The sequence below is a fragment of the Ambystoma mexicanum genome, chromosome 10 (assembly GCF_040938575.1).
Source record: "Ambystoma mexicanum isolate Mex_15411 chromosome 10, UKY_AmexF1_1, whole genome shotgun sequence".
Taxonomy (NCBI): domain Eukaryota; kingdom Metazoa; phylum Chordata; class Amphibia; order Caudata; family Ambystomatidae; genus Ambystoma; species Ambystoma mexicanum.
In genome coordinates, this window is record NC_090932.1 from 304,493,723 (window position 1) to 304,520,038 (window position 26,316).

At 45.4% G+C, this 26,316-nt stretch overlaps 1 protein-coding gene across 1 annotated transcript in view; it reads left to right on the forward strand.

The window, feature by feature from the left end:
* Nucleotides 1–13,270: 13,270 nt before the first annotated feature.
* Nucleotides 13,271–26,316, forward strand: part of LOC138491385 (complement C1q and tumor necrosis factor-related protein 9-like) — a 55,100-nt gene continuing 42,054 nt past the window's right edge. Inside the window, exons 1-3 of the mRNA XM_069617883.1 lie at nucleotides 13,271–13,352; nucleotides 18,681–18,930; nucleotides 23,281–23,361. Of these exons, the coding sequence (XP_069473984.1) occupies nucleotides 18,693–18,930; nucleotides 23,281–23,361 (319 nt within the window). The 5' untranslated portion in view covers nucleotides 13,271–13,352; nucleotides 18,681–18,692. The remainder of the gene's footprint in view (nucleotides 13,353–18,680; nucleotides 18,931–23,280; nucleotides 23,362–26,316) is intronic.

The following is a 26,316-nucleotide window of genomic DNA, read 5'->3' on the forward strand; positions in this document are numbered from 1 at the left end:
GCATGCGGAAATGCATCGTCCAGATTATGCAGCCCACGCGAGCTGGTAAACTTGAGCCATTCTTTGCCTCTTTGTTCTATAGCATGAGGGGCTACGGTTGATCTTGTATTTTTTTTGCTTTACAAATTGCGTTTAAATCTCCGCATACGAGAATTGTTGTCACTAGATGTTCAGACGTGGCTGTGTCAATTGCATCCTCGCACAGTGTAATTAATTTTTTTGCACTTATTGTTGCGGGATTCCAATAGGTGTTGACTAAAATGGCTTTTGTGAACTCTGCTTTTTGCTTTCTTGCATCTTGCCAGGAGAGTATTACTGCCAGAATTGATTGATTTGCAGTTATTGTTTTTTCAATTGAAACTCCACATCCATTTCGACACGCCGTCATCAGCCCTGAGGTTGGTTGCCCTTTACAGCCTCTGGCGGCTGGTGCTAGAATGATCTGATAGCCTTCCATCGTTGGCGTTTTTTGCAGCCATGTCTCCTGGAGACATATGATATCAAATTCTCCAAGATTTGGTCCCCCTGGAACCGTCAAGTGTGCATGTCCTCGCGTATTCCAAGAGCATAGCGTTAGTCGCTCCTCAGTCTGGTCGCTTTTCGCTGTTTCCGATCGCAAGCATGGCTATTGCTTACGGTGCAGTGCGAGTGCTTTCGGGAGCCAAGCCCATAACCCTGTTTTGCTGCTTTCAGGAGCATTTTGGTTTTGTCTTGTCGGGCTATTGTCTACTTTTTGTATAAATGTTCTTGTCGTTGTGCTCTCGTTGTTGTATGTCCGTTGCTCTTTTGTCGTTTGCTTTTGCTCGTGTGGTTTGCCTTGGGATGATCAATTCTGTTAAAGTATTTTAATAAAAATTGTTTAATTTTTTGTTTTTAAAGTTCACCCTCGAGTGAGGTACTTGGAAGTTCTTAAAAAGCTGCTTCATAGATGAAAAAATATGATTTTATTAGATTTCTCTATCCACACGATGTTAAAAAAGGAGGACAATGCTAATAGATGTGTTTCTATTCTCTACTTCTATTCATTTAGTTTGAAAAAGTAGCGTCCAATTGTTTCTTCCGGTTTTGCTTCAAAAATTTCCGGATTCCCATATTCTTCTTCTGTTCTGATCTTTTAACATTGTTATTTCAGAATTCAGTTTGAAAAGGTTTTTACGGAATTCCCATCTATTTGTGGGGAGATCACAAATCAGGAAGTCCAGCAGGTTGTAGATAGATTAGTTACTAGTCTGGGACTATTCCTGATGTAGAAAGCCACAAAAAGCCTACCGGTTTCAGTGGCAAAGAGGCCACATTCATCAGGGCTGGGCAGACGTATTGAAAAGTGGATGTGTCTACGTCTAGGAGGCTGGGTAGATGGTACCAGAGGATCCCACCTATAAAAGGGAGGGGGACGGGAAGAAGGAAAAGAGAGAGACAAGCACCATTATGGTATCAATAAGGTAATTTGACGGTGCTGTCATCTAGAAAATAAAAGGCTAGGTCTTACCTAGTTTAAGGGGTCCCCATAGGTGTCCGTGTGGGTGGGGAAAGTAGGTATTACTACTTCCCAACAGGGGTCATGGGTCGTTTTGTCATGCCCTGGATTCTGGAAAAAAGGGGATCACATTTTAGACTCTTAACCAGACGGGACGAACAAAGATTACATGATGCAAAGTAGTTAGAGATAGTGCTCAATAAGATAGGGTCATATATGAATGACCCCTGACAAATTTCTTCAAGAGAGAGACTCCAGAAAATTTTACCTAGAAAGTGTGACCAGAAAACATGTTTTGCCATGTCTTAACAGATTAGGAACATACCATATCGCGTGATATAATGGGCTATCAAAAATGATGTAGCATGCTTACTTGCCCCTCAAAATATGCACCAAAAACCCCTAGGATGGGATGAGGGGTGGGCCCATAGTTATAAACCCACAGTTATAAAGGGAGCGGGACTGTTGCTCATAGAGCTGCTGGCAGACAAAACCGCCATGCAGTACTTAGGAGATACATCGATTGTGTGTATCTCGTTCTCTACTCAGTTTCATTTTGAGCCTGCTCGTCGCGTAAGATTACCTGCTCCGTATTCTATGTTGTGATCGGAGTTTCAGAAACGAAAGGTCGGCTCACCGTGGGTGATGCCGGACCAAGCGCGGGTAGTGGTGGCTGGAAGTCGGACCTGGTCGCGCTACAATGATGTGTTTGCCCTGCGTCCGAAAAATCGTGGGAAGGCCATAGACATAAAAAAAAGACTAAATGTATGTATTCCGCATCCAACGGGCTTTTGGAAGAAACATAGACATCAATGAAGGACAGGTTGCCAAAATCACGTTGTCGTGCATAGGCGTGTATATACACTTGGATCAGATAAATGAATCTGCGTGGATCCGTGAGTGTTGCTAATATTGTATAGAGGTGAAGAAACGGGGTGTAATGTCCCCATATTGCATGTGAGACGTGGTCAATGAACCTGAAGTCATGCACAGGACATATTTGACAGGGGGCACACCAAGATGGAGAACCAGGAATTCTAGAGATAATAATACTAACCTACTGTGTAATACTAAATTGCATGTATTGTGATCCTAGGTGCACAAATGTCACACAACCCCTGTTTTAGACCATGGAAAGGTGCCAGATAGTTCAGGGTACATCACAAACATTACTACCAGCTGAAGTTCAGAAAACATTCAGTTACACAACAAAAAACCAGGAAATGTAGATTTCTGGCTTGTATCAGGATGGTCAAAGCATGGCTGGGGTAGTTCTTTCTCTATAAAGTGGCCAGGGTCTGCCAACTTGTCGGTTCATTTAGGCCAAACTTGTCTGTTTTCAAACAAAAAATCCATAGTTGTTCTCTTTTGAAAAGTAAATCATGGATGTTTCCCCCTCGTTTTGGAACATTCACTTTTTCAATAATTGTCCATTTCAAGTCCATCACATCATGTTAATTTTGCACGAAATGAGTGACCATAGGGGCAGTGAGTTTTTTCGTGCGAATACAGGACCGATGTTCGGCCAATCTGGTTTCGATACACCGGGTAGTCATACCCACATATCTCATATTGCAAGGGCAGGTAATTAGATAAATAACGTTTTTACTATTACAGTTTGTAAAAAAAATTTGTTGCCATGCGTAATGCCAGCCAATGTTGATAGATGTGGTTCTGGTGGTTCCTGCACACGCACTCCAAAAGCCACATGGTGCATGTCCTGTGGGTTTTGCCTGATTCCATAAGGTATTTGTGATGGATTCCTTTGGTTCTTTATAAGTATGAATGAGAGAGTCTCGAAGATTTTTCCCCCGTTTGATTGCAAATCTAGGTTTTTCAAGGTTGGACTCACCCACATTCAGGAGTGGCCACAATCTCATCACCTCTTTTTTGATTCTGTTGGTTAATGGTGAGAAGCTGAAGATCCCAGTGATTTTCTCTTCTTGTCTCTGTTCTCTCGTGTGTTGTTCCATGGTAATGTCTTGCAGGATGTTTCTCGCTCTTTTTCTGGCTCTCTTAATTAAGCGGGAACCACCAGAACCACATCATTCATTCATATATGACCCTATCTAATGGTGCTTGTCTCTCTCTCTTTTCCTTCTTCCCGTCCCCCTCCCTTTTATAGGTGGGATCCTCTGGTGCCATCTACCCAGCCTCCTAGACGTAGACACATCCACTTTTCAATACGTCTGCCCAGCCCTGATGAATGTGGCCTCTTTGCCACTGAAACCGGTAGGCTTTTTGTGGCTTTCTACATCAGGAATAGTCCCAGACTAGTAACTAATCTATCTACAACCTGCTGGACTTCCTGATTTGTGATCTCCCAACAAATAGATGGGAATTCCGTAAAAACCTTTTCAAACTGAATTCTGAAATAACAATGTTAAAAGATCAGAACAGAAGAAGAATATGGGAATCCGGAAATTTTTTAAGCAAAACCGGAAGAAACAATTGGACGCTACTTTTTCAAACTAAATGAATAGAAGTAGAGAATAGAAACACATCTATTAGCATTGTCCTCCTTTTTTAACATCCTGTGGATAGAGAAATCTAATAAAATCATCTTTTTTCATCTATGAAGCAGCTTTTTAAGAAATTCCAAGTACCTCACTCGAGGGCGAACTTTAAAAACAAAAAATTAAACAATTTTTATTAAAATACTTTTACAGAATTGATCAACCTGAGTCTTATATTGTGTTAATATATAAGGGTACACTCAGGCCAGAGACCCGTTTCCTGGTCCTTTTTGTGACTATTGCCTTGGGATGAGCCATTTTTAATTGTCGGGCGCTTAATGTTACGTGTTACATCCTCCGCTCTGCAATGACTGTTAGTTTACACACCTTTGTTCTTTTGTGTTCTTTTTGTGGACTTTCCTCTTTCTGTTGCTTGAAGTACGCCCTGTTATCTGATTTTGCTTTTCTGTCTCTAGTTTGGATTTCTTGGTGTCTGGTGATTCCTTCCATGTTTTCTTGATGTTTTCGTGACATTGCTTCTTCTATGTGGTATCCATGTTTGTAGATGTCATCTTGATACTTTTGTATCATTTTGTAAACGGTGGTGGAATCAAGATGTAACAGTGCCACTGCCCTCTGTCGATTATGCCATGGTTCGACTATTTTTATGTCTTCCGATTGTAGCCCTTTCAAGCTGGAAATTTGGTGCAGTATTGCCAAGTCAATTCTCCTGTTTAGAATGAGGCCTTCTTTGTTGCTGTTCCTTTGTGTCATTTTGAGTGTCCACCTAAAATCTTTCTTTTTATTTGGTTTACCAGACACGTCGCCCTCTGCTTTAACCCTTGTATGTCTCGTGTAGCGGGACGATCTTTGGTTGTTGCAATCTGTGCCATGCTGATGTGTTATTTTCGCTGGTGCTTGCCTCTCGAAGGATTCCCCTTGCTGTTTTCTTTTTGTTTCGTGATGGGGTACTTGTGAGTTTTCTTGTTCTCGTTGGTTGTCCCTCGATTTCCCTTCTGTGCTTTCTCTTCTCCCTTGCGTCTGATTTACGTGTTTGTTTGCTTCAACACGACTGCTTTTAGATTTATTCTGATCTTCTGGTTTTGTATTTGTGTTTCTTTGTGAGCTATGTTTTTGCTCATATTGCCTGCTCACCTCAGATGCTTGCCAACGATAGATCAAACAATTTTGTTTCTCCTCAAGAGTTTCAAAGTCGCGGTCTTTGTGAACTTTGTTGTTGTTTATTTTCACAATTGGGGATGGTTCAAGAACTGATCTGTTGCTCTTCTCTGTCATTTGCTTAGATTGCTCTGGCATCATCGCTAGATGTACATCATCATCTGGGTACACACTCAGATTCATTAGGTTGTCTTCAGGGTCTGCCGCCTCTGATTGGCTTACTGGCACTGGCTTTTCTTTGTTTGTTTTTTCTATTTTCTGATTTACTTTGTCCAACACTGCATTGTGGGGAGTTCTCTGCAGTATGTTGTCTATTGGCGGTGAAGTGGCTCCTTTCAGTATGCTCATCCTCGCCACTGTTGCTGCAATGTGTTTATTGTTCCTGTTTTTGATGAGTCTGAGTTGTTAGTTATTGTGGTTCTTGCAGGTGCCGGTGTCACCTTTGTCTTTAGGCTTGATTGGGTCAAAGATTCCATAAATTGATTCTGCGACTTCGTCATCACACTTATTGTTTGGAGTTGCTTTGTTTAATACCAGGACTACCTTTGCAGCCTGTTTTACTTTGTCCATAGTTGCCTTGTCGGTGGTACTATGTGTATCCATTGTGTCTCTTGATTGAGTCTGTACTTCGACACTTTTTGTCTACTTCTGTTCCGCTGTTAAGTCGATAATTGTTTTTGTCTGTGTTCCGACTTCATTGCTGTTATTTCTCTTGTCTTTCACCTCAGACTGTACTGACCCATTACATGTAGTTGCGATTTTTGTCATCAAATTGTTGGCAAACTGGTCCATCGCTACCTTATTGTTTTGATTGTTCTCATTTGCTGTTATATAACCTTCTAAGTGCAGAACTTTTGTCAGAATCATGGCTAAAATGACTTGTTTGTCTTTCGCTGTGTCATTTATTGCATCGTACAATTTGCAGAAGGGATTGAGAGCGATGGTTATGGCTGACACTATGCTTAACAAGTCAGTTTTCTTCGACGCAAGATCCTTTGATATGCTGGGTGTTTGCGAAGCTGTACTTTTACCATATGTATGTGGAAAATCACTGTGCCTCCTTCTAGGAGTGTGCGGAAGGCTGGCAGCTTTCTGAGTTTTCGATGGCGATACATAATCCTCTGAGAATATTCAATGTGACTTCTTTTTATGCTGCTTGCTTTGTTCCTCCTGTTCTATCATGCCCTGCTGGTTACTTGGTGTTGCTGTATTTGCCAAGTTTGGGCTTGCTGATATTTCTATTTCCTCTGGACTATCAGGTCCTGCCGTCTTGCTTTCTTCTGTCCTTGGGGACTGAGATGTTGGGTCCTGTTTTTGTAATGTGGGACTGGGAGATGCTTCCCTTTGATATGGTAGTGGCTCATGTTGGGCCTCTGGTTCCTTTGTCTGTGCCTGTGTTTCACCACTTTGAACTTCCTTTGCCAGATTGTCATTTGTGTCTGCCCTGTTATCACTGGCGGCATTTACCTTGGGTGAGTTTGGCTCATTTGGCACTGGATCTGACACTATTTCTTGGCTCTGTGGTTCAGTATCTGTTTCTGGATTTGGATCTGGCCATATCTCTATTGTGTGATCAAGTTTCCGTTGTTTTGCATGTGGCATGGTGTCATGTACCGCCGCGAGCATTTCGGCATCTGAAAGTTCGCTGAATTTTTTAGCTTTTGTTGAGAGCTGAATTTCAAAGAAGTCTGTCAGCATTCGCTGAGCCTGTGCTGTTCTTCGATACGCCTTTAATTAACTGTTGCTCATTCTTGTTGGGGGCATTGATTTTGGTTCGTAGGCCATTTTTTTTCTTATATTGAGGCTTTTTGCTTTGCGTGCTCGTCTTCCACTTGGTTTTTTAATTAGTCTCCCTGGCTCTCTTCTTGGAGTTTTGTGCAGTTGACAGGGTACTGTCCGTTTGGTCCTCCCCGATTTGTATGTTGAATGGTGCTGGAGGACTTGTTTTACTTTGTGTGTCCTCTTTGTTGTTGTTAATGTGCACCTGTGCTTTGACGATGTGGTTGCCAGTCAACACAGTCAAACTCGTTGACCTTGCTTCAGCCTGGTCTTTCCTGTGTCTGCATTCCCCGGGACTTTCTGTTGATGTTGTGGGCTCCTGCTCGTAGCAACACTCCCGGGCCACTTCTTCCACACTCGTTCTTAACACTCTTCCTAGTCGGAAAAAATCAGCTGGTGTCTCTTTTTGTTTTGCTCCCAGGCAGCTTTCTTTGTTGCCGGCACACGACGCCGTGACTTTCTCAACAGCACCGGCTCTGCTTCGCCCCGTCTCCCCTCTGGGAGGCTGCAGTGTGACGGAGACGACGGTGCTTATCGGGGAAGTATTCGGCGGTTGTGCCTCTGTGTTGACTTCTGTTGGCAGCGACGCCAGACTTTCCTGGGATGCCGTCATGTTGTTATTTTCCAGTACGTTGCCTAGGTCGCAGCAGCCTGCGAGATTGTGACTAAAGTCTGCTCGCTTCAGACGGGAATTAGGCATCGTGGGAGTTTGTAAGCCATAACCTTTTGTTGTGGCCGTCACACCGTGAGTGGAATCCCCACCCCCTTTTTTGGAGCTGCGTAAGCAGCAGCCATCTTCTTCCTCCATACAACGTCAGGTAGGGGGGTGGTGGGGGTGGTGGTGGTGGTGGTGGATTGAGGGGCACTGGGTTATGTTTTGTTAGGTTTATACAAAAACTCTTTCTTTCACGATGTATCTCTTGCACAGTTTATGAATCTTAGCGTAATTAGCGGTACCAGTGTCTCAAGGTGGCACCACTTCCGCGCAGGACACTTAACGGTTTCCTTTTTTCTGATGGCGCCTAACAGCCGCACAACAGCCAGCGCCCTTTACCCCTGTCGGGCTTAACGCCGCGAGGGTGGATGGCTCAGCACTTTGAAGGTGTAGATGGTCACGTGAGTGATCACATGACAAGCACAAGCCCCGCCTCCATCAAGCAACATTGAAGCTCCTGCAAGAGCCCCTCCACGGCTCGCAATGCAGGATAGAAGGTTTGTGTTGCACGAAGTAGGTCTGCAATCCAGTAAACGTGCCGCTCGGGCAGATGGCTCAGCGCTTTGAAGGTGTAGATGGTCACGTGATTTATCACGTGACAAGTGCAAGCCCCGCCTCCTTCAAGCAACGTTGAAGCTCCTGCAAGAGCCCCTCCACGGCTCGCAATGCAGGATAGAAGGTTCGTGATGCACGAAGTAGGACTGCAATCCAGTAAACACACGCCGCTCGGGCGGATGGCTCAGCGCTTTGAAGGTGTAGATAGTCACGTGATTGATCACGTGACAAGTGCAAGCCCCGCCTCCTTCAAGCAACGTTGAAGCTCCTGCAAGAGCCCCTCCACAGCTTGCAATGCAGGATAGAAGGTTCGTGTTGCACGAAGTAGGTCTGCAATCCAGTAAACACACGCCGCTCGGGCAGATGGCTTAGCGCTTTGAAGGTGTAGATGGTCACGTGATTTATCACGTGACAAGTGCAAGCCCCGCCTCCTTCAAGCAACGTTGAAGCTCCTGCAAGAGCCCCTCCACGGCTCGCAATGCAGGATAGAAGGTTTGTGTTGCACAAAGTAGGTCTGCAATCCAGTAAACACACGCCGCTCAGGCGGATGGCTCAGCGCTTTGAAGGTGTAGATGGTCACGTGATTGATCACGTGACAAGCGCAAGCCCCGCCTCCTTCAAGCAACGTTGAAGCTCCTGCAAGAGCCCCTCCACGGCTCGCAATGCAGGATAGAAGGTTCGTGTTGCACGAAGTAGGTCTGCAATCCAGTAAATCCAGTAAAAGCTCTGATGCTTATTTTTCAAACTGTAGGGTCCCCCAACTTGTATCAGTTGAGCTGTATCCCACCCCGAACACCATCTGCGTATATCAAGGAGGCAGGCGACAGTTCTTCTGTTTGAAGCAGGCTGGGGTGCTTCTCTTCCACTCATAAACTTCCAACACGACTAGTTCCTGTTAGAGAAAGGTCCCTAGCCACACATCACCATCACGTGCCTTAAACTTCATGTTAACTATTTATTTATTATAATTAGGTTATAGCTCAAAGAGCTTTATCATAATATACATAAACAATACGGACAACAATTAATACAGATACAATTAAGAATACAATTAGACGTTGCTACAGTACAAGACTGTTCAAGACCAAATACAATTTAGATACAAAGACTGACAAATGATATGCTGAAAGATATCATTTTTATGTAAGACAATCAAGTAAATTCATAAGATGCTAAAAATACAAATAAAGCTAAGGATACTAAAAGCTGAGAGCAGATACCTATTCGTACAAAGAGTTAACTCCATAATAGAACGTTTGGATAAATCAATGTATCATATGTGATGTCAGCTGAGGTATGGATTAACAGTCTTATAAAACCCAGACTCACTTTTCACTGGTGTTAGTGTAGCTTAAAGCAATTAGGCTAATATACTGATTACCTCACTAACCTTTTGAGTTAAAGTATTATAAAGTGCAATGTGCATTGATTTATGACCAGAGTTAATACAATAGTGCCAGAAAGATTTTCGGCCGATTCATGGAATTAATGTGCGCTGAAATTTTCAGCGCAAGCGTGCGAAAGCGTGCGAATCCCAGTGCCAGTGCGAAAATAGCAGCGAAACCCGTGCACAGTGATTCATGGAAGTCTGTGCGCGAGGAAATCCATGGATGTGCGCTGAAATCCTGTTCGGCGCACGCTGGCGCACACGCCTTCAAACAGCATGCGCTAAGCGCACAGCGAAAGCGCACATAACGCGGCGCACACAACAAAAGTAGGCGTAACACGGGGCGTGACACGCGGAATGGGGAACAACGTGTGAAAATGTGGGCGTCGCGGGGGAAGTACAGGAGGCAAGTGCGCGGAACGCCCACACGCTCGCCTACAACATGTATTCATGGAATCGAATAGGGCAAACCAGCACACAGGCAAAGACGCGCACAGGCCTAAACACGTCCGTCACACGAAGGCAAGCGGTAGCGTCCCTGCGCATGAAAAAAATGTGCGCTAACAAAAAGCACGTACATACAGCTATGATGAATGTCCCATACTGTGTCCCTCTAGGACAAATGACGTGCAAAGGGGTAGGCGACAAACACGGACACCCGCTGTGTGAAAAATAGCGTGTGCGTGTATTTCAGGGGTGCGCGGGAAGTTTCACACGCGATAGGCCTTGGGCGAGCGGGGTACTTGTATAACTGGGGTTCGCATGTAGTCTCACACACGATTGGATCCGGGTACGTGTATTTCTGGGGTTTGCATTAAGTTTCACACGCGATTGGCCCTGTGCGAGTGGGCACCGTGTATTTCTGGGGTTTGCGTGAAGTTTCACACGCGATTGGATCCGGGTACGTGTATTTCTGGGGTTCGCATGAAGTTTCACACGCGATTGGCCCTGTGCGAGTGGGGACCGTGTATTTCTGGGGTTCGCGTGAAGTTTCACACGCGATAGGCTTTGGGCGAGCGGGGTACTTGTATAACTGGGGTTCGCGTAAAGTCTCACACGCGATTGGATCAGGGTACGTGTATTTCGGGGGTGTGCGGGAAGTTTCACACGCGAAAGGGCCTGTGCGAGTGGGGTACGTGTATTTCTGGGGTACGCGTGGAGTTTCACATGCGATAGGCCCTGTGCGAGTGGGGTACGTGTTTAACTGGGGTTCGCGTGGAGTTTCATACGCGATTGGCCCTGTGCGAGTGGGGTACGTGTATTCCAGGGGTTGGCGGGAAGTCTCACACGCGATTTCAGCAGGGTACGTGTATTTCGGTGGTGCCAGGGAGTCCTACACGTGAATTGGCAGTGGGGGTCCCAGGTGTTCCCTCTACACCCTCCACGGCCCCTGCAGGCAGCCCACACCACAGGGGACTACACTGCACCCCTGGTGAAGTGAAGTGTGTGAGTTAGTGTGACTTTGGCTTTCCCCTCCCAGCACCTGTCTGCTCATACCAGGTGCACTGCTACATAGATAGAGATGTGTTGTTTAGTTTGGAAATAATTGGCAATTACCCGGCTTGGGACCGATGATGAATGAAGCATCACCCACGTGGAAGAAAATGGACAGACAGGGCTGGATCAATGGCCTGGCATCCCCTATGGAGCAGGTGACCTATGTATAGGCTCTCACCAACCAGCTGCGCGGGTTTCCACTGTCTGTAACGATGTTGCTGATGATGCTGTGTTCCTTTTTAGTGTGCTGCTCATGCATATTTTACCAGAACGTTCCCCGGCAGCAGAGTTCTTTGTTGGTGCTTTCCATTTTTGCATGGAAATAAACCTTCTTATCCTTGCAAGAGGTATATTGGGCCTTTTTTCCCTAGTGGGTTGTATTTTTTCCAGTGTATTTTTTCAGGTGTGAGCGTTTAGGGTCTTTCCTACACCATGTAACCATAACTCGTGCCAACGACATGCACTGCTAACACTAACACCCAGGGCATCAAAGATGACATCACAAATGACTTAATCGATGACATTACTGATGAAACACATTGGGCCTCATTCCGAGTGCGGCGGTAAGGGGTTAACGGCGCCGATAAGGATGCTGGTGCCGTTAACCCCTTACCGGGCCCGTTATTAGCTCCCTCCCCATTCCCATTGAACCCTATGGGGGCTTGAATGGGAATGGGGATGGGTATTTTGAATGAGGAATTACCGGGTCCTCCAAGGTTGGAATGGCCCGGTAATTCTTCATTCAAGGAACCCGGACCGATTTTGGAGGCAGCCATGGCGCTAATAGCACCATGGCTAGCTCCAAACTCGTAATGAGGCCCATTGTGTATAGGCGCTATATAAATAAACTATCATATCATATTATATCATATTACTATTGTGTAACAATACAAATGGAACATCTGTATAATGGGTACCGCTAACAAGTGTCTTTTACAACATATCAAAGGTGATGAGTTGCCTTGTAATAAACTACTCCATGTCACATAAAAGGTGCTTATTGAAAAAGAAACGTTTTACTGAAGTGTGAATACAGCACTCAAGTAACACATAAAGAGAAACAATGAAACAATGAATGCAGTATGGATCATTGAACTAAAGCGTTCTTAAGGTGGTATGTTTAGGAAGTACAATGATAAGTCCAAGCATATCACATTCTTGAGAAATGTATTATCTGCGTGGGTCCTGCTTCTGGTTCTATGTATGTGCATTATGACCTCAGGGTAAACCCTAGGGAAAAGAACTTCAGAATACAGCGCAAGGGCTCTCATTCCGAGTTTGGAGGAAGCCGCCTCCAAAATCGGTCAAACTCCACTCTGGTGAAGGGAGTAATTATCGGTCCAGTCCGAGATCGGCGGGACCGGTAATTCCCCATTCACCAGAGCCATTCCCCATTCCCATTTGAGCCCCAATAGGGCTCAATGGGAAGGGGGAAGGCGGCAATAACGGTAACGCAAATTGGGGTACCGTTATTGGCCCCGGTATCCCTTTGCGGGTCCCGTCCATAACCCCGCCCGCAAAGGGACCTCGGAATAGGCCGCAAAGGGATTACCGGCACCGTTGTCATCACCGGTGCCCGGTATCCCTTTGCGCCCAGGTCGTAATGACCCCCAAGGTGAATCTCTACATGCACAGTACCTTTATAGTATGTGCAACATGACAGCCAAATCCGTGGCACAAGTCAAAAGTGATTAGCAATTCATTTTTTTATTTATTTACGATGTAACTCCGTTTATAGTATATACTATTATATTGCACATTCTAATGAAGCCGAGAAGTGGGTGAAAAGCGTTAGTGTGATTTTAATGCTTTTCATTTGCCCTTAAAGCCAAAATAAATATTTCCAACTATGGAGGACTGGAAGTTTGGTCAAATTGAGGGTTGCCGCCAACTTCTGTGAGTAGGCGCAGCCCTACTTTGTCGTTCTAAATATAAATATATAGTTCTATGTCTCTTGTTTCTATAACTGTGGCACTTTCATGTGTGCCCCTGGGGAACTCTGTTCTGGGAAATCGGTCTACAGGTGGGGGTGCAGCCTTTCTGGGGGTTCCTTTGATCTGTGTGCGAATTTTGACTACACAAAGGGAAGCCAGGCCTGCCAGTGAGATCTGATGAAACACACCATCACACCCAATGCCTCCACTGGGGGTTGGGCGTGGACGAGAAGCCAGAGAGCCTTTATGAGCGGAATGGGGTCACCCTGAATAGGCACTGGGTGGTGTGACGCATTCACTTGGGGAGCATATAAAACAAGCCCACGGCAGACCCGAAGCAAAGCCTCCCGCGCCTTCTCACGGGGAAAACAAGGTAAGGACGTCCCTTCCCATTCTTCATAGGGTGTGCACTGGATGTGGCATGGTGAGCCATCACGGAGTGACAGGTGTGTAAGGTAGGACCAGACCCTGCACGTACATACAGAATTTGCAGGGAAGGTGACGAGCCTGTACAGGGATGTGTGCAAGGCTGGAGGAGACCCTACAGGCGACTGGGCGAGTACTTATTCAGTGATGTGTACAGGGGGGTTGCACTGGCACGTGTGTGGGGGTCTTGGAGAGCCCGTGCAGGCTCGTGCACGAGACAGCGATCTAGGAAAATAAGTGTTTGAGATGGGATGCATAGAATGACCTTCCTCACAGCTATGCGCATGAGTGTTAAAATTGGTCAGGCATGTGTGTGAATTGGGGTAGGTTCAAGGGAGACTGCATTAACGTGCATGTGTGCGGTGGGGACTTCTGCATGTGGATGTATGTGTGTGAGGTGAGGGTTGCAGAGCCATACCTGTAAGCGCTTGTGTTCGGTACAGAGGATTTCCGCCCTGGCACACGGACAGTGGCTCATGCACAGACAGATGTGTGTGTGAGATGGAGGCTGGACCAAAGTATGTGTGTGAAGGTTGAGAGACAGCCCACGCATGCGTGTCAAGTGGGGGGGGCGGCCTGCATGGGCATCTGTGAGGAGAGCCCAACAGGAATATGTACGGGTGGGATTGAGAGCCTGAATAAATATGTGTGAATTGGGGGAGCTGGCAAATGTATGTGTGCGGTGGGACGTGGAGAGCCTGTTGCACTGGCATGAATTGGCTGCCACACTTTGTTGCAGTGGCCATTATGTACACGGAGGAGTTTGGTGAGCTGCATAAGCAAACAGCGAGAGGGGATTGCGCAGGTACGGATGAGAAGTGGTTGGGGTAGCCTGCATAGGGTTGTGTGTGGGGGTGTGCATGTGTAAGGAGAATGGACGAGAGAAGCAGCAAACGTGCGTATGTCATTGGCGTGTGTGTGCCAGGGGTTAGCCTTGAACAATTGCTGGCAGGCTGCGTGACAGAGGTGGGTAGATGGCAAGCCGCCTGCCAATGAACAAATCTGGCACAGCTTTGGGCGGTCTCCAACGTGTGCTACCTTAGCCTTTATGTCACCATGTACCCCGGTGATACTGCAACCCACCAAGATGGCGGCCCTTTTTGCATTATGGGACTTCTCTAATCTTTATGAGGTCACAGTAGGAGATAGGACCTGTTTTACAAGCCATTTTGGAACATGTGTATGTGTTTCTGGGTGTGACAGATTCGGCGAGGTATGACTAGGCCATGGTAGACATCCTCTGGTCTGGAAGTTTCTTTCATGGCACCTCTGTGGTTTGCTCTGTGGTTATTAGGTCAGAGTCAGGGCACCTCATTGGCTTGCAGTGTTGGAAGATGGTGAGCGTGTAAATATTCACAGCCATGATTCCAATATGAGTTGGGAGTGACGGGGCACCTGGAGTCTGAACAGGACCGGGGTAAGCAACCTGGCTTCTGCACTCTCCAAATGTCGGTTCTGCCAGGGCCTCGATTGGCTCCTAGATGGTCCAGCCAAACCAAAGTAGTACAACCTGCACCCTTGCCATCAGCCTCTGTGTGAAGAGGGGTATTTTGAAGACCACTCTTTATTCGGCAGGTTGCCAGAGGAGTGTTTTAAGCACTGGTTTAGCATGATTGCGTGAGGTTCACATCTGTCCTCATATCATATTGGGTGTGTCTTTTGGTGGGATTGGAAGTTTCTTTAAAGTCTTTTGTTGGTCCTTCAGTGTATGTAACACTGTGATGTGGAATTGGACATTGCCTAGAACAAGTTCACTTTTTTATGAATGTGACTGAAGCATGGCCTACCACTCCTAAACCACGTCTAGTAGAACCCCCTTGATCTTGTGCATTCGTTCAGGGAAAAGAGGGGAGGGTTGACTCCAAGAGTAGTGTGGAATGAGGCTCAAGATTGGCTCTGTATCCTAGTTGAAGGCCCGCTTGATGGTTGGGTGGTCTACATGTGGGATATCTGTTTTGCCCCATTGAAGACGTGGACTGCTATATGATTTTGGATCTGGGAGATGTTTTCAGTTCTGTTATGGGGGTCTACCTGCTCTTACCGTGCTTATGAACATGTGTGTGCTATGTGCCTACACGCGGAACCTCGGGTCAAGGCTCATCTTAATATTGTTCCATGGTCTGGTATATGTTTTAGCTTGGAAGTGGTTAGGGCAGATACCTGGGACAATCTACATGGGAACAGTGTGTTGGCAATGAGAAATCTCTTGCATTCAGCACATTGTTGGTGCCTAAGCGTTCTAGCTTCACCGTTTGGTTTAGTAAATCGAAGGTCGCAGAACGTATAATGAGGATTAGGGCAATACAACCAAGGCTGTGTCAATCCAAGACTTTCTATAGTTCCACTCTTACAAAACATTGTGCCTCTTTCCTGCTACTTTTGCTGAGCATGCAGAAGATCGTTCATTCAGCAGTTGAATATCTTCAAGGTGGGTGTGGAATTTGTGTTTTGTGCATTACTTCTGCAGTATTCTGGAAAGTTCTTATTCAGAGAATACTCAGATTTCTCCAGAGCAGGGGTGGACTGGCCTATAGGGAACTCTGGAGATTTCCCAGTAGGCCTCTGCAACCTGGGCCTCTTTTGTGTGGTAACGTATTTTATTTCCACATTTTCCCTTAGGTAAAGGTTTGGACTTGCTGATAATGTGTTATACGGGGTGCCATTTAACATTATTTCCAGGGCCTCTTTTTTTCCCAGTCCCCTCCTGCTCCAGAGTGGTCTCGATCTGTGCTGATTCTTTCTGGTTTTGCACTATTTTAGCCCTGGCCGTGGGGGTGTTGGTATCCTCTGCTTTTATATTGAGCAAGGAAATGTATCTATTGAGTTTTGTTACAGAAGCCTGTTTCTCTCCAACGCCCTAGGTTCTTGGTTTATTTTGAATAGTTCAGGAGTCTTCAATTTACATTGCAGTTTGGCTTTATATTTTGTTTCGTTGCTAGTCAGAAAGAATCCTTGAAATCCCTACATTGGCTTCTTGTCAGCTTACTTAGTTGCTTCAAGGCCTTTTGTCTCAACCACAAATCGATCCATGCGACCGCATAGGCGGTGGGGTAAAACAGTGGCAGTCATTCTGTTCCTGACACTTTTTTGGTCTTAGTGGAATGTTTACCACAGAGCCGAAGTACGAGTTTGGAGGTTAAGTGGAGAATTCACATCCAGAAAAAAGCTGGAGGCAAATCCTTCACTTCACCTCAAAACATCAGTGGAATTATCATGGCAGAATTACTGTGAGTCCTGTGAGTCCTGTGGTCTCCAAAAATGGGGATTTTCTTTGCCGTGCCACCTCTCGTAATCCTGTGGTAAGACCATGGGGCAGCGTGGCGGTAACAGTAAATGATTTTGGCAGTAATTCTGTGGATTGACTGCTGAATTACCACCAACGTCATAATAAAACCATCATGTGGGCCTGATCACGATTGGGCGGTAGCCCTTAAATGCAGCAGTAATGGTGTTACCGCCACATTTAACACTCCGTCCAATCTCGAGTCTAGTGTGTTTACCCGCAGCTCAGAGCTGTGGGTAATCACGACAGAAAAACACCCATTTGTGGCGCAATTACCGCTGGCAGTATTACCGTATGGTAATTGTGCCGAAAATTCCCCCAATGGGGAATGGGGAGTAACGGTTAGTGCCCAACCCGTGATCCAGCGGTAATACTGCCGGACAGGTGGGCGCTAACGCAAATAAAGTTGGGCAGTATCCCAGTCCGGATACCACCCAACTGGTGATGAGGCCCTGTGTCTTTTAACTCGCTGCACTTATCTTATAAATGCCTGCTGCACATCCCACTAACAGGCAGGCAGACGTTTCACAGTTCCAATTACACAGCTGTGCACTGTGCTCCCTGACACCAGCACAACGCAGACAAAAGAAAACCAAAGATATTCGTAATCTTTTGTGAACCCACTCCTCACCAGGAGGCGCCTTGAGATGATTCTGTTTGCAGAGCCATTCTATCCGTGCTACATTCATGAATGTGTTCATTCATTGTTCTCCTTAAATGTAAGCATCTCTCTACTATCCCATTAAAAAAACACAATCCCATTGGCTTCTTAAGAAAGTACAAGTGTTTCAGAAAGGAAGTTTATGTTGCGATATAATGTTGGTGTATGACTTGGTTAGGATGTTGTTAGCAGCATTTATCTTTCTGGAAGCTGTATCCTCTTACTGTGACATCCTGACAGATGATTATAGAATTCACTATCAACTGCTGGGTCATTGCAGCAGGGTGATACCATATTTTTTCTGGGCAGGTTATTTCTGTCTCCATTTTGAGTTCATGTGGGGCGAGGGGGGGGGGGCAGAACCTGGTATTATTTTAATGTTTTGTATGGGCACATTATGCCTCCCCTCTACACCACTTGCAGTGCTGTTCCCTGGGGACAACAAAGGAGCTTGAAAAAGATGCTGGTTGGGACATAAACCACATGCAATTCTAGATTTCAGCATCAGGGTGCATTCCATCTCTGCTTCCGAGGGGGCATCGTAGACAACTTGAACTTTGCTCTCCTTGCCTATCCCGGATCCCCTCCGTGGCATGTAGTCCCGTGGTTTATAGCTACCCATGTATGATTCTTTATGTGGCATGCCAGTTAAATCAAAGCAGCTGTTGGATCCAATCCACACTTGCATATTCATCCTCTGTTTAGTCTAATGCACGTGGGCTGGGAGGCAGAGCCTGCACAGCACTGTGTGGTGTGAACACAAAGCCCTCAACCATGTGTATCCCCAAGGTGGGTGGAAATAGCGGATTTAGGTTTTGGTTGGTGAGAGCCCATTGAAGAGCATGGGCGTGTAAGGGGCTTGGTTGGTAAGTGAACTGATTACATGGCATGTGACACCCGCCAAAATCCTGTGAGCTGAGAGGTATGGCAAGCAGAGTAAGACCACCAGTTGCTGGCTGTTCTTGCTTTTAGCCAAGGAGGGATGGGAACATTCCGCTAGAATCAGTCAGAACCTGCGTAACTCAACCACCTGTAAATAATATATCCATTGTGGCATGGCCCTCTAACATTGTAACTATAAATGCCTTATTAACTGTACTGTATTATATAATGTAATCTACTGTAACCTGTAGCTGTATATATGTGCATTGATTGTATGCTACCATGTAACCACTCTATAATCAAGTACTAGCGCCCAGTTGCCTTCGGGTTAGGAGCGCTATATAAGTAATAAACTAAACTAAACTAAGCTTATGGGGCGTCTCAATCTCCTTAATTAGTCCATCTGCACTTGCTGTAGTCTTTATGCCTCGTCTCCTTGACTTCCACAGACCGATTGCAGGATGCGTAGCAGGATGCTTGGCGGTGTTGCACTTCTCCTGGCCCTTTGTGTTGCTGCAGGAAATGCTGCGTCAGGTGTAACAGCTGCGTTGCCTGTTGCTGCGGGGAACCAAGCGGCCGTGTGCCAGGAATTAATAAATACGAATCCAAATCCGGCATCGGTGCCATGGGATTGCCTGTGCTACTCTTGCAAGGGAACAAAGGGCAGCGCAGGAGCCAAAGGAGAAGAAGGACTGCAAGGTAAGAAACACAACAAGATGGTGGCCTAGGACCACCAAAGCACATTTGTCAAACCACATCTCGACAGGGATCTCCAAACGCAACAACCTTGGAATTGACTAGGTTCACCTTCTCAACCTTTTCCTGATGTCCAAGCTAAAAATCTTTGATCATGTTCAACACTCATGCTGTATAAGACCCGCTTCCGATGTTTTGAATCAGCCTGTAGAAGCTGGTCAGGGCGATATTCAGAATGATACGGGTCTGCTGGCTATTTTAGGGACACGGGAGTCATTAGAAATACGTTTTCATCAGTGATAGGGTGCCGTTAGAATAGAGCTTTTCATTAATATAATCAAATTAGAATTAGAGCAGAATCTGACTAGATCTTTTTAAATGAGTCCAACTTTGGGTAAGTGTGATACAGATAGACACACACACACACACACGAATATGTATCACGGTCTCTCACACGCACAAGAATTTTTGAGGATGCTGAAAATCACAAAGGGTTTGCTTGAGTGGTACACTTGGCAGATGCTATACTGGGGTCAAGGAGTAGAACATTACAATGGGCCTCATTACAACTCTGGCGGTAGCCGTGCCGTTAAAAACGGCACGGCTGCTGCCAGAGTTGCATTTTTTCCAGCACCCGCGAATGGGCAAGAACTGGGTCATGCCGAGCTCGGCGGACCCGGTAATTGCCCATTTGTGGGTGCCGGAATCAAGGGCCTCCCGATCCCCATTCTGCCCCATAGGGCTGAATGGTGATGGGGACGTCGGATGCACCGGCACATTCAGAGTTGTGCCGGTGCATCCGACGTGCTCTGCTCGCGGGTGCCGTTACACCCGCCAGGAAAAACCTGGTGGGTGAGACAGCACCTGCGAGCAGAGCTCGTAGTATGGCGGTCCAGGAACTACGGTGCTGGCATGCTTACCGGTACCGTAGTTCCCGGACCACCATGCTCATAATGAGGCCCAATGGCTGGCTGGAGTGTGATAGGATATGCATTACTATTTTGGGGGTGATGTGCAGTCATTCATAGAAACAGGCTTGAAAGTGACGCACGTTGTACATGGGATTATTTTGTAGACAATGGGCCTCATTACTAGTTTGGAGGTAGCCATGCTACCCCCAAACTCGGGTTCCGGGTCCCGAAAAATGGGAATTATCGGGCCATTCTGACCTTTGCGGGCCCGGTAATTCCCATTCGCGGGACCCGGACCCGGTACTTCCCCATTCCCATTTGAGCCCCCATAGGGCTCAATGGGAATGGGGACGATGGTAAAAGCGGTACCGTTAATAACGGTACCGCTGCTACCATCCTGGTCTGCTCGCGGGTGCTGCTCTGGACGTCTGGTCTAACCTGACGTCCAGAGCGGCACCCGCAAGCAAACTCGTAATGTTGCGGGGAGGTAACAACGGCACCGGTAGCACTGTTGGCACCGTTGTTGCCTTACCGCAACTCTCGTAATGAGGCCCAATGCACCAGAAAATCATAGGGACTGGTTTGAGTGTGATACACATGTGATGTTACTGAGGTGAGTTTTCAGAAACTGTTCGTGAGTGACCTCAGTGTGATACACAGTACAAACATACTTTTGGGCCAGCGGAACTGACATTGAAACTGATTGATGTGTGACTGATACTGATAAACAGTAGAAACATGATCTTTTTCGGTTCAGGGCACAGAAAGTCACAGTGATTGGCATGAGTGTGACACAGTAAGTAGGTATGTGATTTCTTTTCAGTGTGGGAACAGATAACCACACGAGGAAGCGTGGAAGTGCCACGGGCTTGTTTTTAAGGTGTTTGGCCATGACTAAGCCTCTGTTCAGTAGGTATTTTCCGGGAATCTCAAGAGGAAAGGAATCCGTTGTACATTTCATGCCAGCCCCACTGCAGGTGTACCCAGAGGGAAACACTACTCAGGGAACTCTCAGCAGCTCCACACTACAGTCCCACTTTACCCAGTGGCAAAATAGCACTGGGGCCAAACACCAGCTAAACACTACAACTCCTCCTTGACCCTCCCATTCCCCCCACGGGATGGGCATAATACCCATGGGGGTCAACCCACCAGCGAAACACCATTGAAGAGTGAAGACACTCCTTCAGAGTTAGCTGTTCGGCTCCAAACAGAAGTGATGGCCAGAGGGAATAGGATAGGCCTATTCTCACCAGCCCAACTGGAAGCATTCCCAGAAGAACAGCACACTGGAACTCACAAACAACCCCAAATCCAGGCAACTCAGGAGAAAAAGAAAAACACTGTAACTCACCCCACCGGTTTCACTGTAGGCAACGCCATGAAAAACACATGCTTACTCGCCTGACATCGGCCGCCATGCACGCATCAGCAAAATATAGACCCTTAAACCCAAGTCACTACTGCACAGCACACATCATTAAAAAAGACATCCGTGGACACAACTCGCCAGTCCAGTGACGGCATCCACATAAGAAAACACCTTTATGATCCCTTCAACGCACCCACCTCTGCGATCCACAGAAAGAAAACACCCCGAAGCTCACTTCCCTAGCCCCACTGAAATCACCCCTAAAACACTCTGGGCCTCACTGAATGTACCAGCCCTACTGCAAGCATGAGTGATAGTAAACACACCTGGAACTCACCTCATTCCGCCTGGCAGGATTCGACAGCAAGAAACTGCCATGAAACACACCTGCCTGCAGCGATTCCCAGAAGCAAAAGGCCTGTGTCACCAGCTCCAATGCAGGAATTCCCAAAAGAAGATCACTTCAGCACGCCTCAGTCCACACCAACCTCTGCACACCACCTACCTACACGCGAGTGGTGTCCCCAGCTCCAATGCAGGAATTCCCAAAAGAAAATCACTTCAGCACACCTCAGTCCACACCAACCTCTGCACACCACCTACCTACACGCGAGTGGTGTCACCAGCTCCAATGCAGGAATTCCCAAAAGAAGATCACTTCAGCACACCTCAGTCCACACCAACCTCTGCACACCACCTACCTACACGCGAGTGGTGTCCCCAGCTCCAATGCAGGAATTCCCAAAAGAAAATCACTTCAGCACGCCTCAGTCCACACCAACCTCTGCACACCACCTACCTACACGCAAGTGGTGTCCCCAGCTCCAATGCAGGAATTCCCAAAAGAAGATCACTTCAGCACGCCTCAGTCCACACCAACCTCTGCACACCACCTACCTACACGCAGGGTGGCTGTCAGTGCGCAATTTCTGGCTCTTCAAATTCCCGCTCCACATCTATCCATTGATGCCCCCCCCACATAGCTAGCTCCAACTCTTGTCACTCCCACCAGCTCACTCTGAGCTCTCAACCTTCCCCCACGTCCCCGCTCCACATCCTCCCGATACTGCCTTTCATTTCACACCACCACGCTGCACACTCTCCTCCACTGGAACTCCCTATGCCCTGGCATCAAACCCACCTCCACTGCACCAGGCTGCAAGGCCTCTCTGAAGGGCCAGCTTGTTTCCCTGGAAGCAGCACCTGATCTGTCTGATTGTATCACCCTCTGACCCCAAGATCTCACATCCTCCCACATTACAGGTACGCAGATGTAAATACGGCAAAAGGATCACCTTGGCGCATTTGCAAGGACTCAACATTTTAATTGTGTCATATTTTCATTTGTAATGAATATATGTCCGAGCCATCAAGATTCGCTACTACATCTGCTTAATATTTCTGACCTAGCATCTCATTTACTAATTTGCCCATTGCCTGATCAGCCATAAATGTACATGCCTTGTATTATTTATTTATTTATTTATTTATGTGTGTCTTAGTTCAAAATAACTTCACATAGCCATAGTATAAAAATACATAAAACCAATATTCTCCCATACCTTGATGTTAACATCTCGTTGTATGTACTTACATTAATAAATAGGCCAATTACGTTGGCCATTACAATATTACATTAATTACACTGGCAATTAAATGTAAATACAAATAGAAGCATAGAATTTGAAAGGCGACAGAATAAACAGACCCACCTAGTTTGTCATTTCCCTGCATGACCAGATGGGTCGTGGTGTCCATGTTTACACTTGCTTACTCATACATCTCTGGAAATCACTTTGCAACCCCCATTCCCTATGGGGGAAGTACAATGGCAGGACTGATCAGGCTGTGGTTGTTCCACAACTCTCCTGAAGGAATGCATTTATGAGCTTCATCTTGTTATCCAGACCACACCAAGTATCTCAAATGCACCCCTGGATCTCACCTTGCTTATCTCTACCACGTGTTTGATTCTTTTATGATCCCTTCATTCTCGTCTATTGTTCTTAATAAAATCACTCTTATCTCTTCATCACTATCTGATACTCACTCATTTATTTTCACTTTTAGGAACTCCTGGGCGCCCTGGACTGAGAGGTGCCAAGGGAAGTCCAGGAGCAACTGGGTTGCAAGGACGGCAAGGGCCAAGAGGTAAGAACGTACAGAGCCAACTTAAGTTCTACCCGTGACCTCTTCCCGAGACAAGGCTTCAAAGAACATGTCTGTACTCCTGGAGCTAACATGATGTCAGTCCAGGGTTATACTAATGAAGAATGCGGTTTTAAGATCAGGGTTACACTAATGAAGAATGATGTTCTAAGGTCAGAGGGCTAGTGAATACATTGGGTTGAAGTAATGTCAGTCCAGGGTCAGTCCAGGGTTACACTAGTGAAGAATGCTGTTTTAGGATCAGAGGTCTAGTGAATACAGTGGGGTGAAGTAATGTCAGTCCAGGGTTACACTAATGAAGAATATTGTTTTAACATCAGAGGGCTAGTGAATAAGTGGGGGTGAAGTACTTACTAGTGAAGAATGTTGTTTTAAGATCAGAGGGCTAGTGAATGCAGTGGAGTGAAGAGTGAAGAAATTTCAGTCCAGGGTTACACTAGTGACGAATGCTATTTTAGGATCAGAGGGCTAATGAAAACAGTGGGGTGAAGTAAGGTCAGTCCAGGGTTACACTAATGAAGAATGCTGTTTTAAGATCAGAGGACTAGTGAATACAATGGAGTGAAGTAAGGTCAGTCCAGGGTTACACTAATGAAGAATGCTATTTTATGATCAGGGGCTAGTGAATACAGTGGGGCGAGTTAATGTCAGTCCAGGGTTACACTAATGAAGAATGCTGTTTTAAGATCAGAGGGCTAGTGAATACAATGGAGTGAAGTAAGGTCAGTCCAGGGTTACACTAATGAAGAATGCTATTTTATGATCAGGGGCTAGTGAATACAGTGGGGTGAGTTAATGTCAGTCCATGGTTATAGTAATGAAGAGTACTGTTTTAAGATCAGAGGGCTAGTGAATACAATGGAGTGAAGTAAGGTCAGTCCAGGGTTACACTAATGAAGAATGCTGTTTTAAGATCAGAGGGCTAGTGAATACAATGGAGTGAAGTAAGGTCAGTCCAGGGTTACACTAATGAAGAATGCTGTTTTAAGATCAGAGGGCTAGTGAATACAATGGAGTGAAGTAATGTCATTCCAGGGTTACACTAATGAAGAATGCTGTTTTAAGATCAGAGGGCTAGTGAATACAATGGAGTGAAGTAAGGTCAGTCCAGGGTTACACTAATGAAGAATGCTGTTTTAAGATCAGAGGGCTAGTGAATACAATGGAGTGAAGTAATGTCATTCCAGGGCTACACTAATAAAGAATGCTGTTTTTTAAAATTATTTACTTATTTGGTTAGCTGATAAAATCAACCTTTCAAACATCAATCATGATAAAAAGAAGAAAAAAAGTAACAATTATTTACAATAGCATTTTTCACTTCTCAAGTATTTTTCACTTCTCAAATATTTACATCACAAGCCAGATCTTTGAACATATGTTAATTCGATACAAAACACATAAAAAAGGAAATGTTATTAAAACTTAATAAAATGTGCCATATTATACAGGCAAAAAAGAATACATTTAATACCAATGTATGCTGTTTCATCTCGTAATGGGACTCCAGACATGTATTTCTTAATGTAATATATCATCCATCTACTTATTTTACTTGTGGAAGAATCAAGTCCAGAAACCGGACTATTGCCACTATGATCGCTAAGTTGGTGCTAGAAAAAATCATCTGCCAAACTTGATCAGACTATACTGGACGATTTATGGCAAATCATTTTCCAAAGTAGATTTGCTGTCATATTCAACATGGGACAAACCACAATGAGATGTTGTAGAGTCTCTTTCTCCAATAGGTTCATGCAAAAGCGACAATAGTTAAGCTCTTGTGAAATTTGTGTTCTCCTGGCCAACACATCATATGTGTGCCACAAACTGAATCTAAATCGCATGTATTGCCTACGAATATATGGTGAAGGACATTTCATCAGGTATTCAGCCATCATGCAGTAACGTCTGAATCCAAATAAAAGTACATCAAAATCTTTATATGTAGAACATTTAGCTTGATTGCAGATCCAGTAATATTGAAATATTTTGATTTGAGATCGCCCTGGATTCTGTAAGAGTAAATGCTGTTTTAGGATCAGAAGGCTAATGAAAACAGTGGCGTGAAATAATGTCTGTCCACGTGACACCAGTGAAGAATGCTGTTTTAAGATCAGAGGGCTAGTGAATACAGTGGGGTGAAGTCATGTCAGTGCAGGGTTAAACTAGTGAAGAAAGCTGTTTTAAGATCAGAGGGCTAGTGAATACAGTGGAGTGAAGTAATGTCATTCCAGGGTTACACTAATGAAGAATGCTGTTTTAAGATCAGAGGGCTAGTGAATACAATGGAGTGAAGTAAGGTCAGTCCAGGGTTACACTAATGAAGAATGCTGTTTTAAGATCAGAGGGCTAGTGAATACAATGGAGTGAAGTAAGGTCAGTCCAGGGTTACACTAATGAAGAATGCTGTTTTAAGATCAGAGGGCTAGTGAATACAATGGAGTGAAGTAATGTCATTCCAGGGTTACACTAATGAAGAATGCTGTTTTAAGATCAGAGGGCTAGTGAATACAATGGAGTGAAGTAAGGTCAGTCCAGGGTTACACTAATGAAGAATGCTGTTTTAAGATCAGAGGGCTAGTGAATACAATGGAGTGAAGTAATGTCATTCCAGGGCTACACTAATAAAGAATGCTGTTTTTTAAAATTATTTACTTATTTGGTTAGCTGATAAAATCAACCTTTCAAACATCAATCATGATAAAAAGAAGAAAAAAAGTAACAATTATTTACAATAGCATTTTTCACTTCTCAAGTATTTTTCACTTCTCAAATATTTACATCACAAGCCACATCTTTGAACATATGTTAATTCGATACAAAACACATAAAAAAGGAAATGTTATTAAAACTTAATAAAATGTGCCATATTATACAGGCAAAAAAGAATACATTTAATACCAATGTATGCTGTTTCATCTCGTAATGGGACTC